The sequence below is a fragment of the Anopheles moucheti genome, chromosome 2 (genome assembly GCF_943734755.1).
Source record: "Anopheles moucheti chromosome 2, idAnoMoucSN_F20_07, whole genome shotgun sequence".
Lineage (NCBI taxonomy): Eukaryota > Metazoa > Arthropoda > Insecta > Diptera > Culicidae > Anopheles > Anopheles moucheti.
In genome coordinates, this window is record NC_069140.1 from 19972632 (window position 1) to 19986440 (window position 13809).

Consider the following 13809-nt stretch of genomic DNA (forward strand, 5'->3'; position numbering starts at 1 on the left):
GAAATGTAGATTTACTTTCCGCGTGACACTACAACAACCGGCCCAGCAATGTTCTTCCTGCTGCAATCCATTCCGTTTGTTTCTTTTTTTCCAACGCCAGCTGACCCAATTCTCAAGCGTCAGATCCGTCCATTACGCTGGCCCCAGTGTGCGCCATACTTCCGCAATTTCACCGAGGCGCGTTCCACGGTACCGCCATATGGACCATGAAAAATTACGTTACCAGACGCGGCCAGAGTTCTGAAAGATACAACGCTGGACATTCTTTCATCCAGCCAGTCGCCACTACCTCAACCCCCGATTGGGGGCAGCCCTGCGGCTGCCGATAATTTGTTATATCTGCTCGGCTCATTCAGTGTGTTCTGGGGGGCACAAGCGTGGTGGTAAAAACGGGACGCCACAGCATAAGCTACCCCGAAAGGGGTGCGTTAGGATGGGAGAATAGTTGTTCGGACGAAGCGGCAGTGTTTGCATTCTTCGAACTGCCACAAACGACCACACTAACTGCACCAGTTCGTCTTTGGAGCATGTCGTAACGGCGCGTAAGGAGCGCAGGCCGGCAAAATTGGAACACGCGGGAAATTCTAGCCTAGAACAAGCACAAACTTCACATACATGTGTTGCTTTTTTAACTGGAAATTTACATTCTCTTCCTGCCGAAGAGAAATAGGAACATCACGGAACTTCCCGATCGTCGAACGATCGCGCGCGAGATCGCGCGTTGGGTGTTTTTGGTTTGTAATTTTCTGGCGTCGCCATTTGAGCATCGGCATCGGCTTGCCCCGTCTGGCTCCGTCGATTGCAATCGCACCGGAAAAGTGTCCGAACGCACCCTTAGTCCGCAACCGAAGCATCCCCGGTGCAGTTGATCGAAAAATGCTATTAAACGCACACAACCACACTCCTTATCCCAACCGTTCCGCGGTCGGTCGCGGGTGGGTACGTTAATTATGCGTCAGCCGCGTACAACGGGCCCGTCTGTGTGTGCTGCATAAACAAAACGTTTGTTTTATTGACTGTTACATCGGTGGAGGTTACGCCTTTGCTCTCCCTTCTTCTACGGGAGGGAAACGATGGGAAAATTACCCAACGCCGGTACCGCCACCGGGAGCGGGCGCAGTTTTCGGAACGAGTTTGGCCTAAAAACACAGAAAGTGGAAGCTGAAACCTGGACCATTCTTGGAATTGCATAACTGGCTGCATAAGGCGCTCAGTTACCAAATAGTACTGCATCTGCCAAGATGCAGCCAAAATTCCTGAACAAAAATGAAGCAATTTTAATTCCGATGTAAACAAAGATGGTTCCCCAAAAAAATTGCCTCCTTTTGATTGGTTTTCGAACGGGATACACGGGTAGTGTGTGTGTTTTTTTTGCAAATTATCCCCTTTTATGGTTCCTGAAGCCACCCAAGGAGCCATTGTTGCTTGACGAGTGATCATTGCCATGTCATTTGCTTCAAATCGAATGTCAATCGCTCCTCTATCATTAGTAACGCTCGATCGCCTATCGATGTTGCGGTTGAAGTGGCAAACTACTCGCCGTCACCGACCACCGTCCGGGCCACGGATTGTCCTCTCTGGTCCGCTTGACATCGATCATTGGACCGGGCGGTTGGGTAGGTCACTGGGAGGTCTCAAGAACAGCAGTTTTATGGCTATTTTGCATGAACTTAGCCGGCAAAACCCGGGTTCGATGTGTACATCCGACCACCGGATAGATGCGATTTGTCAGCGGGTTGGTGTGTTGTTTGTGTGCTGGTGGTCTGTAAATTAATTTGGAAGGTCACCCGCAAACGCCTACTATTATTAGTGGGCCTACTATGGTGGCCTAGTACGCTTCATGGCCCAATTATATGGTTGGGCCCTAGACGAGTGGGGCTTCAATCACTCATTAGTTAATTGATGGATGTTGATTGAAATAATCACACCCCTGCCAATGGTTGGACGTAAACATTGACCGGTTAGGGGTTGAAGAAAAAAAAACTGCCGGTACTCCGGGTTATTATTATGGTAATATTTGTGTTTTCGTTTAAAATAAAGTGTTTGCTTCAATATCAGCAACATTATGACTCATGGATTTTAATGCACAACACAAACCATTTGAATGAATGTTTTTAATTTTCTTATTGTATTTACCGATAGCTCATTCCGATAGCCTCCATCGGAGTGAAACGTAATTTGTTTCGTTTTGCAGATAAAATGAAGCGTGCTTTGATTAAAATCTTACCAACCATTCCAACCTGAGCCACAACCGCGCCAACAAGAATAAATTCATTTCCCGTGAGCTGAATTTGGAATCATGCGTTAGGTCATCAAAATGAAAAAAAACTCTACTCCCTCGCTAGTTTGAAACAATTGTGCTGCACCCACTACTTTGGGCCCGTTGCACAGTCAAAGACCATCGCTGAAATGACGCTAACGCAAACGAGTCAAATTATCTTCCTTTCGGGAAAAAACCCACACACGAACCATTTTGGTAAGAGATCTTCCCGATACCGCTGCTGCGCACAATTTCTTTTTGAATAAAACAACTGATTAGATGAAGGTTGAAATATTGTTTAATTTCTTTAATCATGTGTTTCAAATTAAGATTCTTTTCACATATCCTTTCACGCTTTTCGCTGGCCGTTCTTGTCTTGTCGTTTTGCATTTTGGAGCAGGATCGAGTTCTGCCAGTTATTTATAGCTGTCCAATATATTGCGCGCCCTGAATGCCACAAAAGCAGGCCCGTTTTTTTCCGCCACACCAGTGACTGGAATGAGTTATAAAATGCAATAAATTGTGTGCATTCGATGCCGACACATGCACCCACGGCGCGGTGATGGGTATTGCATTTCCTTTACCAACCGTCCGACCGGCATCCATATGGCTCCAGGTTCGCTGTGTTGTTACGCCCCGAAAATGAAATCGAGAGCAATAACAAAAGTGAAAAACCACTTTGCACTTCTTCGCGTGGCAATGCCACCGCGCCGCAGCGTTGATAGATGAGCATTTAATGTGCAAGTAATTTGTTCTGTTCTCCTTTTTTGCGGCCCCGGTTATCTGTTTGAGTGCGAGGTGCAGGATGGGAGCCGGCGAGGGAAGCATCTCCGATCACCGAAACATAATGGATAATTCTTTTTTTTTTTTTTTGCTCAATTTTTCATACTACAGTTCCCAACCGAAACCCCAACCGTCAGCTGTCAGCTGCATGAAGTGTGAACATTTATTAAGCTCAAGTTTAAACGGTTTTTATTGTTCTGGTTTAGCGTGGAATGCGTCGTCTGATTTTCATGTGTTGAGGATTAACGAATCGCTGCACATGATTAAGTCACAATTTATCCGAATATGGAGAATCGTTTGTCTTGTGCTTTTTTGTTATTTCAACACACATGGTAGTAATATTTTTCGGAAAAGAAAATGATGTAATTAATTTATGTAAAACAAAGAATTCGAAACAAAAAGAATAAGGATTATGGATTTTCTAACGATGTTGTCTTAAAATGTGCCTCTTTTGTGTTATCATGTGGTCCGTTTGACTAAACTTGAGCAAAGATAAAATCCTTTTGTGCTTTCCCCCTGCCTTTTTTTCGCCATTAATTGAAACATAAAACAGGCTCTTAAAACTACATTCCAAAAGCGCCCTTCCGAGGAGCCCGTTTCGAAACGTTTAATGTGTAGTATTATTTTTACGATTTACCTGAACCGAATGCTGACGACGGGCCGCTGCTCCACATCGCGTCATCCCACGCTGATAGCTTTTGTCTTGAAGAGATGCCGGAAATGTAGCATTACCAAAGCACTCTGGAAGCACTCCCCGGGAATGGAATGGGGCTGCAGTTTCCAATTCCAATACAGCCGCGTGTGTCGATTACAGCCGTTCGTTGTAACGATGTAACGAACACTGTGGGCCTTGGGAGGAAACTTTCTCCAGCCCACGTATTCTGGAAACGCGCGGGCCCTTCACCATTCACGCAGCCGCCTGCCAGCGAACAATGATATGTATTGACAGCAAAAGTCAATCCCGGTGTGTCCCGGTGTGGTTGTGGATCGATGTCGAGGACGAGCTGTCTGTTCGGTGTGCGGCATCCAGTGCGACACGAATCGCAAAAAAAAACAGATGAGATTGAGCCAGCACGTTTGAAGTGCACGTTGCTTTTTCCCTGCTCGAACCGCGTAGATACCGAAAGCCCTCCACCGAACACGTACGAGAAGTGGATGTGTATCGTGAAGATTATGCCGCTGAGATTTTCGTACTGGCTTAGCGATAGCGGTACTATGTTTCCCACTCCCATGTCCCCTGGTCGGTGGACGTGTGTGTGTGATTCTTTTGAGAACGAACAGAGCCACAAAACGCCAAACAGACATCACTAATGTGCAGCGCACCCTCATCTTTCCCGGCGTTCGATGCAACTGTGCAAGCGACAATGCATGCAGAATTCCTTTGGCTGCTCGGATGGGAATACCGCGCATGACAAATGAAAGCAAATAACTCTTCTAAAGGTATCCCGTCCGCTAGGCATATGGCTAGAAACGTGTGCTAAGTGTGTCCTGCACCACCCGGGCACGATACGTGTGGACACGATATGTGATTTTGTGGTAGCGCCCGATGGTCAGCAGATGGAGCGCAGATGAAAATCTGGGAAGTTGAGGAGTTGGATGTCGTGTGTGACGCAAAACAAATGGCAATAGAAATGCAAAACTCCATACGCGAAGGCGCGGCAGTCAAGATGCGGGAAACAAGATATTGGAACGCCGAGGGAGAGGACGCTGAGCAAAAGAGATTTAGCTTTTCTTGAGATGTTTCTTATTCTGGTTTCCCCATCCCCCCTTTTTTACAATGTATGTTTCCTCACGTTGGACAACGATTTGTTTTGCAAACTGTTTGGGATGTTATTTTTCCCAAGGAGATGATTTAATCTGTTGGTGTTTTTTTTCCCATACATGAATTTTTTTTTTTGCAAAACCTTTGGGCTTTTTTGTTGTAGTTTTCTTCGCCTTTCTTTGGCTAGGAAGATCTAGGAACAGAATCTGCCTAGCTACCGGTCATATATTTATAATCATCTTGATCATCATCAGTTTACCGCTTAAATAATATCCATTTCCCATTAGTGGGTTGTACCAGTACGTGCCTTCGCTTCTATCCATATCCAACCGGCGATGTTGAATATCGCCAGCAAAAGGGGACACGAGCATAAATGCAGAAACGTGATGATAGGTATGCATCATCGATCGACACCATTCAACGGCCATAATGGTGTGTACAAATCCTCTATCAACACCCTTTCCCCGTGGAGGGGCCTTAAGCCTTCCAAAAGCCAATTGCCTCGGCTGTCACATAGCAAATCATCTAATGCAAACAGAATTTGCAGTACGTGCAATGCACATATTTATATACATTTCGCGCATTAACGCTGAATAACTTCGAAACTCCTTCCGCTGTCGACGGGCTCTTAACGTATCGGGTTGGATTTTGCATCGGAAAGGGGTGGTGATCTTCTCGCCAGCATGTTTGATCTGAGCTGGGGGATAGCGAAAGCGGGGTTCGGTCGTATTGAAGCACAGGTTGCAATTAGTTGGGCGTTAGGTAAACGAGCAGTGAAAGCCCTTGCAGAAGGTTTGTTTGTGTAGATAAAAGAAGTGCTTACACAGCAAATTAGGTTGACAATGCATTGATTGACTTTACACAAGAGAGTTCTATACGCGAGTTCCGGTCATGATGTTGATGTTTAGGGTGTTTAAAATTTCACAGTTCTTGAATAAGTATCAATTCCATATCGTAAAAATAACTTATAATATTGCCTTTATTAGGATGTTATTTGGAGGTTTTTTTCCATAAGTGCCAAGCAATTTTTTATTGGCTTATTCGCATAACAATTTTAATAGCACATTAAGCCTTCTAATTGTATAAAATTTTAGCGTGAATAAAGATTATCCTTTAAGCGTACATGACATTTTACGATTCATTAAAATCACATTACTCGGTACTGTGCAGAAATGGTAATAAAAGCTGCATAACCTGTTCAATACAAGGTCCGTTCATGCATGAAGCTGTTAATTTGCATGTCAAATAGAATTAGCTGCATTATGTTACTTAAGGGCCCATATACATTCAATTGCTTATGTGTGCGGAAGTTTGACAGTAGTGACATTTAAACGGTGGAAGTAACGCCTTTTAGTAACGCAGAAGGAAGCATTTAAATAATCAATTTTTAATGCATCAAAAGCTTTTTATTATCCCATAAACATGTGCATTATTAAGTAAAACTAATTGGACGCCATTTATTTTTATTTCTCTCCTTGACAGATCACTTCCGAGATCAAAGCAGCTAAAATCGTTTAACGCAATGAAAGTGATAGTGCAGCGTGCAACTGAATCATCATTCCACGGCACCCAGAATCTGTCGCTTCCAGCTGGGAAAAGCACAATAGACAATGAAACGGCATAAGCCCGTACGTTATGCACATTCGGAAAAGACTGTTCGGCAGTGTTGCATGTTGTTGCGCGTATGTGTCTACCGTGTTCCGTACCGAACCGTGTAAAGTGTCCGTGAGCCGTAAGAGTAATCAGTGCACAGTGGCAACCCTTCCACCCACCGTAAGATGCCGTGGGGTTGCCTCTGTTCAAAGGAGAAAAAACGTCCCCAAATCAGCAGTCCGATACTGAACGTAAGTATGCGCAGTGGTGGGCAGCATATAAATAAAGAAGAATTATTGCATTAGTGCTGGTGTTTTATGGGAGCAATTAATTCGCTCATTACACTGTGCAAGATTAGTGAAATTAATTTGTTTCTCCGGTATGGAATCAAAGTTGTTTTGTTCGTGTCTGTGTGTGTGTGTGTCGATGACGGAATAGTCGCGTAAAGATAATTGCACCCTTCGTATGCAAGCGTCGGTTGGATGCCATCTAATGCGCTGGGCAACTTCAATTGCGTTATCTCTTATTTCTTGTGTCATTTTTACCTTTTATTGTAAGCCTCCTTTACCGTCTTCCGTTTTATGCAACAAGCGCTCAAAACGTTGTCAAAGTAAAAGTACACATCCGGGCAGAAGAAGGAAAAGGAAAAAACTGATTTTCTTCCGAACACCCCACCACGGAATGGTGGAGGCCATTGCCGGCACACGCTTGTAGGTGGAGCGTTCCTGCCTCGAATGAAAATGACAGGCACTGCAATTTCCATTCACAACACTCATCCATTCACGATGATGTGCAGTCCGTTTTGTAGTGTTTCGGTACCATGCCAGTACGGTTCGGTTGATGCCCAGCCTTGCGCTGGGTTGGTGCCGTAAATGACCTAGATTTTTGGTTTATGCTGTTGTTTTTTTTCGGCTGAAGCTTGAAATGTGAGTTCAGCTTTGTTGTTTTTTTTCTTGCGTTCTAAAATTGGTTAAAGGAAGGATGAGGCGAAGGAAACATGACGATGCTGCAGTGTAAATCACTGTTATGCTTTTAATTTATGTGTATCCTTGGCAGTTAATTAACAGTTACAGGCAGCATAAGAAGTCATCTGTCTTTACCGCTTATGTAAAAGAAGGGCTTGAAATTTACAACGAGCTTTCTTTTCGATTTGTGAACTGGTGTCTTACTAATTGAAACATTTTTTTTAAAGAAAGATACTAAATAATAGTAAAGTACTACGATCTAGAAGGAGTACTGAAGTACTAGGATCAATGATTTCATTTTTTTGTTCACGTTATCCTTTTGTTTTGCTTCATGAATACAACCGCATACGAAAGGCGGGAATTAAAAAAGGAAACATTAAAACAGATTTGCTGGGAAAGCAGGAACCACCATACTTTGTGGTCGTGATCTTTAAATCATGAACCGCACGCAACCAAACCACACAAAGTAATACATATTTCATACCACTTTCGCACGGATATTGCTGTGCGCAGTATGGGTTTGTTGGTTTGCAAACCATTTTGTGGCTGAAAAAAAAACACCCCTCAGTGTGTGTGTGTGTGTTTTACTCAACCACTCAAACTGCCAGCCGGAAACAGTACACTCGCAGATGCGGTTCACTCCGGTTTGGTGGTGGCTGTGGTGAAGAAAGTAAGCTCATTTCAACGCGTCCAGACCCAATCCACATCGGGATCCCTAACTGGGCCCAATATATCATAGCTTGCATGTCAGCAGTGCTCGATCGAATCATTATCCAATTATCGGTTACTGATAGAAGTTGGCCCGCCGCAACCATTGCTGCAGTGGTCGACCATTTGCTTACGGGATCGTAAAGTCGACGCCAGCATGTTTTGTTTGCCACAACTCACAGCGTGAAGCCAATGAAGCTGGTCGGGCTGGAGAAGAAGTGAGGGCAAGCAACAAAACAGCTAGAGAAACGAAAAACCACAAAGGTTGCAAATTTCAACGCCAATTCTTCAGCTGTCCGGGTGACGGATGTGGGAAATGTGAGCAACAATGCCGCGTTTTGTCTAGATAGGATGTGCTGTGATCTTTGTGATTTATTTTTTGTTGTTGATTTATTTGGGTGTTGAATCATCTTCCTATAAAGCGATTAGGAAGATATGGCAAGGGTTTTGTAAAGAAAACATTTCATTTAATCAAGCCATCACTGTGAATCGTCTTTACTCGCATTAATAAAACACCGATTTGCTCGCATGAATTGTTTGATTGCGATCGTTATTTGTGACACAGTAATTTACTTTCTATTTTTGTATAAAAAGGCGTATTCCAAGCCATTTAAAAGCTTTTCAAAATTATACTTTGTGCCGGAAAGCTAAACTCGTTTATGATTTTGAACACATTCACCACCATAAAGCAGATCGAAAATCATCGTTATGTTGGCAGCTTTTTTTTCGCTGTTTCATTTGGGTGAGATCACAAGACCCCGTCCCTGCTAACGTCAGCAAATCGAATGGTTTAGAAAAATTCAATTAGTCTTAATTTTTATCTCGTTTTCTGATCTTCACAAACGCACAAGCACGATCAATGATGTTGGGTGCTTCGGCGGATTTGGAAGCAGATGGTGCTTCCGCGTGAGCACCGACCGCGAGGATGTCTCCCTTTCCCAAAAATCGAAAAATCCGAGGGCAAAAGTCATTTAAGTGAATGGAGTTGCGTTTGGCATAACAAAAACAAACGGCCACTGTGATATTTTCCACCTACCGGGTGCGCTCGAAATTCTACACTTTCCCTTTCAATCAACCCCAAGCGAGATTCCGTATCCGATCGCAACGAAACCTACCTTCCCTGACTGCCGGGATTCGAACTATTCTTGACGGATATATGCCCGGATTAGCGACGGATAAGCATTGCATCACAATCACGGCCAGTGTAAGGGTGTTAGGTTTCCATCCTAAAATTCTAATTGCATAAGCAACCGATGCATCAAATTGGACGGCTGGTCGGACTTGCTCCACCCTGGCGAGACAGCGGAGCCATGTGCCAGGGCGTGGGAAGGATAGAAGGCTGGAGAGAAAAAAGAAAAGCGAAAGCAAATATTTATCTACCGGTGCTGCAGGAGTGTACCGCGAAAAAGGCAAAGTATCAATTATCGGTACTGCTGCTTCCATTAAATCCGTCAAGAATTGGGATGCGTTCGTAAGCAATGCCTGTTCCACCATGGCGAAAGGAAAGGAAGGAAGAAGGCATATGTATCGCTATAGTGTTTCAATGCTCTTCACCTTTTTTTTCCCTCTAAGCGCTCTTTTCCGGGTCACGTGTAAGTTTATTGTATCAGCTGAAGCCGGGTAGGCCGGGAAGCGAGCTCTCCCAACCCATGGAAAAAGGGCAACCCGCAAACGGAAAAGGTGACGACAGATTTACACTAGCTCTTAGCGATACCGATGAAACGAGTACTCGGCCCCGGCCAAGAGACACCCGCAAGTGTCGATGTAACACTGTCGGAAGAAGCCTAGAACAAAAAACAAAGTCCACGAACGCGGGGCCGCCCGCAGTTGCAGGCTCGGGTCCTCAATGAATCCGAAACACATGGGCGCGTCAAGATTATTGTCGCTGTCACAGAAAGGCTGTCAAATCACTTAAACTCAATTTATGCTGTTGCACGCCGCAAATCAATAAAACCGGCCCTGCACGCATTAACTATGATGGATATTCAATATTGAAGTGCGTTCGCTTACGCAACTAGCACTGGAGGGACGCTGTTCGTAACGTTTGCCCGGAGAATGTGTATCAAGCTTTGTAGAACTGCGGGCAAATACGAAGTGCAAGAAACTCTTGGAAACACTTGTGCTATCAAGCATCCAAAAAGTATCTGTTTTCTCTATGCAAATCATATTTTACTTTCCACTGCAAATAATTGAGGGGAAGACAAATATTATCGTACCGTTTCCCCGGCACGTATCATCTTCTGGGCCACATCTTGTTGGTCCACCATAACCCGTATCTGGTACGGGGTAGAACTTTTTAATCACACGCCCAGTGGTCCACCAGTTGCCACCGGCCCGTGTCGTGGTCGTAAGTGTCCATAAATCTCCATTCTCCAATCGCTCGATGTCTGATTATCGTGGAGCGTTTTGGGACACACTTGGGCCTTTGCTGGAGTGTGCACAGGCACGGCTGCCAGAAAACGACCAAATCGCTCGTTGACCGGTCAACTGGCGACCGGAGTACCTCGGTGGCATGCTGGCTATGCCATGCGTCTAGGCGGCTGCAATCTGTTACGGACAGGAAATTTACGAGCGAGCGCAATTGTTCCGTCCCCAATAACTGTTGCCGGAAAATGGGTAGATTGAAAATTTGTCCCGACGCAGAACGGTTGGAAAAGTGGCGCCGGGTTAGAGCAAAAAAAGGATTACGACGAAACTCTGGTAAAATAACCTTTCAAAAACTGGTTCATCGATGAAAGTTATAGTTTAATATTACCTTGGAAATGTTTTCCCGTTGTGGTTGCATGATAGTTTGTTGTTGACAATGAATTTATTTTTAATGCCATTTACTTTTTCTATTTCGAAACCTCTTTTCCCCCCGCTAACCAGCCGGAGGATACGCAGAAGCTTCAGTTGCTTCCCGCCGTTAGACGTCCGTTGCTATCGGATGCGGAGAAACTCGAGCAACGGTTGCTGGCCCCGAACGCGAACGCCGACTTCGACAACGAGAGCAGCGAAGAAACGCAACCACCGAACGATGCCGGGCGCGATCGACTACAGCAGCAGCTGCTCCAGAAGTCACGTCTCAAGTCCTCGAATCTCAAAAGCACTACCTACACTCGTAACACCGAAAACGACAAGCTAACACGCCACCTTAACACGGTAAAGTTCAGCTTCGATGAGCCGGTACTCCAGAAGCCGGATGGACCGTTGGGAGTGGGAAGGCCACTGCGGAAGCAGCCCGACCGGGGCGACCCACCACCGAAACCGGACCGTAGAATAACCACTGCCGCAACGCAACAGATTGTGGTGAAACTACCGGAAACCGGTGGAAACGTATCGTTGGACCACCAGCATGGAAGCATCACGTCGAACGCTACGGACGAGATTGATTGCAATGGAAACGGGAACTATGATATTGTGCCGTCGATTAAGATTAGCGACGATGGCGTCGACGGTGCTGACGGGGAAGGGAAGGGAACGGAACACAAAGCCAGCGCCCCGGTCGATGAGAACAAGAACGAAATCCTGGTGCCGGGTAGCAGCGAAGGAAGCATACCCTTCATCGATGAGGATCCCACCCAGATACTGAGGCAGCTGAACGCGAACCCCCAGCGTGGTCAAAACTTTCATGACGCTCGTATCATCACGCTCACACCAAAGAACGTTGGCTCCGAGGCAACGCGAGCAGCAGCGGCATCCGAGCAAGTGCACCGAGAGGCCCAGTTGCGCCTGCTGGCGGACACCAAAAAGTTTACCCGCTTTCTTGTGGAACCACCGCCGGTCGCTAGTGTGGAGGCGGTTAAGTTTACGCACATTTTTCAAATACTGCCACCGTCGTACGATCGCTTATGCCAGCAGTGCCACAAACCTTTACATCTGGACATTGGGTTACGGTGCGTGGTGTGTGATTTCACCTGCCATCAGCAGTGTGTGCGGTTGGAAAAGGTAAGTGAAACATATTTTACATAATATTTAGAATAATTTACATACTAAATTTAAAGCAAGAAAGAAAAGAACTTCCAATCGTTGGCAAATAACGAACGAAACCGGGTTTGAATGGTAAACGCTCACTGTGCAACGCTTTGATAGTTCGCCGTAATTGCAATAGATGGCGCTGTGGGGAAGCGTTGCGATGGTTCATACAAATGCTACGCTGTGGGCAAACAAATTCCAATACGGTGTTCAACAAATATTCTATTTCCACTTTACTATTTCCTAATTTTAGTATACTTTTTAGATGTTATTTACTACAAAATATTAAATATTTCATTGATGATATAATTTTGAATTCATATTAATAATTCTTTCAACAAAATGGACATTTCGGTCTCTCTTTAGCTGTCAAAAAATCATCACTAAACGAGTGTTTTTTGTAATCGTAATTTATTGCACACATATCACTGCTACGTAAACACTCACATTTACCAAGCGTGAAAAAGGCATCCAATTGCCACCTTCCAGCAAAAATTCTGACGACCCGCAACCATTCGTTGCGTTTACTATTTGCTTAGGAGTTGTCAATATTGTTCTCGTGTTGTTTTACTTTCTGTTGCCGTCTCGCGTGATTTTTATGCTAAAACAAACATTGGTGGTACGTTCGTTCATTTGCATCCATTTCGATGATCCGCCCGATTGTTGAGCATAAGAACTTACCCCGGGGGGGTGGTGACGGTGACCAGGGCGCGGATGAAAAACAATCAAGAACACGTCAAAGTTTGTTACCGTCGTGACTGGCTCGTTGGCCATTTCAACAGGCGAACGGGTTTTTTTGTTAGTGAGCAAACATGAACGATCGACCAAGAATGCATGTGTATTTTGTTTAGTGGTTTTTACTTTTTGGAGGGTGGTTCCATGTGTTTTTTTTACTGCTGAACGTCGAACTCAAATTGCACTCATTGCAGTGGACATAAATTAAAAAATTTAAGCGCTCAATATTAAGATGTGAAATGAGTTTGCTTGCATTTGAAATATTATTAGATAGCGTCAAGCGTGTTTTCTTTACCAAAAAGGGCAAATTAGCAAAACAAGTTTCACGGTGCCAGTCATTCGTCGTACGACCGGCGAGACTCGAGGGCCCAATCGTTGGCGCTCATTCTGTTGCGTCTGCGTCTTCCGTCAACCATCACACACGGACGGATGAATTCGATCCAGCCGCCTTTTGTCCTGCGGCCGGATCAGGTTCGCCTACACCCTGGGTGACAATCGAAATCGGAACGAGGCACAAACACCGCTGCGGTGCCTCAGCCGATCTCCGCGTGCCATGCTTCTTGCAAACCGTGCCGCTCGCAACAAATTACGGTTCGACAGACCAGAATGCTCCGTTCGAAGGGGGGACTTACCATTCAAGGAAATCCAGTCTACGGGCATACGGCCCCGTATTGGTAAACTCGGTGCACCTGAGATACCTGTACGCGCGCTGTACTACGGCTTTTCGCGTATGAATGATTTAGCACAGCCCGAATCGAATGAATGAATGAACCGGGACAGCAAAGCATAAACTTACACGGCCAAACAAACCACCACACACTCAATCGTTCGGCCGTATCTTATGCAGTTTGCCCAGTTCCCGTCCCGAGAGTGGGACGCGGGAAGGGTTTGCCATTCATAAAATTGCGGTGTTATCAATCCCATTGGGGCCGACCCAACCCAACGGATTCCCTCCGGGGGCATCGGTCTCCGTTTCAGGCCGGCCGTACGCTGTTCTTATTAATGCATTTTTTTCTCCCTCTCGTCCACGGGAAGCTTTCAATTTCCAG

General features: G+C 45.3%; 1 protein-coding gene across 1 annotated transcript in view; it reads left to right on the plus strand.

The window, feature by feature from the left end:
• Positions 1-6513: 6513 nt before the first annotated feature.
• The window catches only part of LOC128299340 (tensin-1), a 107935-nt gene continuing 100639 nt past the window's right edge, over positions 6514-13809 (plus strand). The window contains exons 1-2 of the mRNA XM_053035267.1: positions 6514-6649; positions 10940-11998. Of these exons, the coding sequence (XP_052891227.1) occupies positions 6584-6649; positions 10940-11998 (1125 nt within the window). The 5' untranslated portion in view covers positions 6514-6583. The remainder of the gene's footprint in view (positions 6650-10939; positions 11999-13809) is intronic.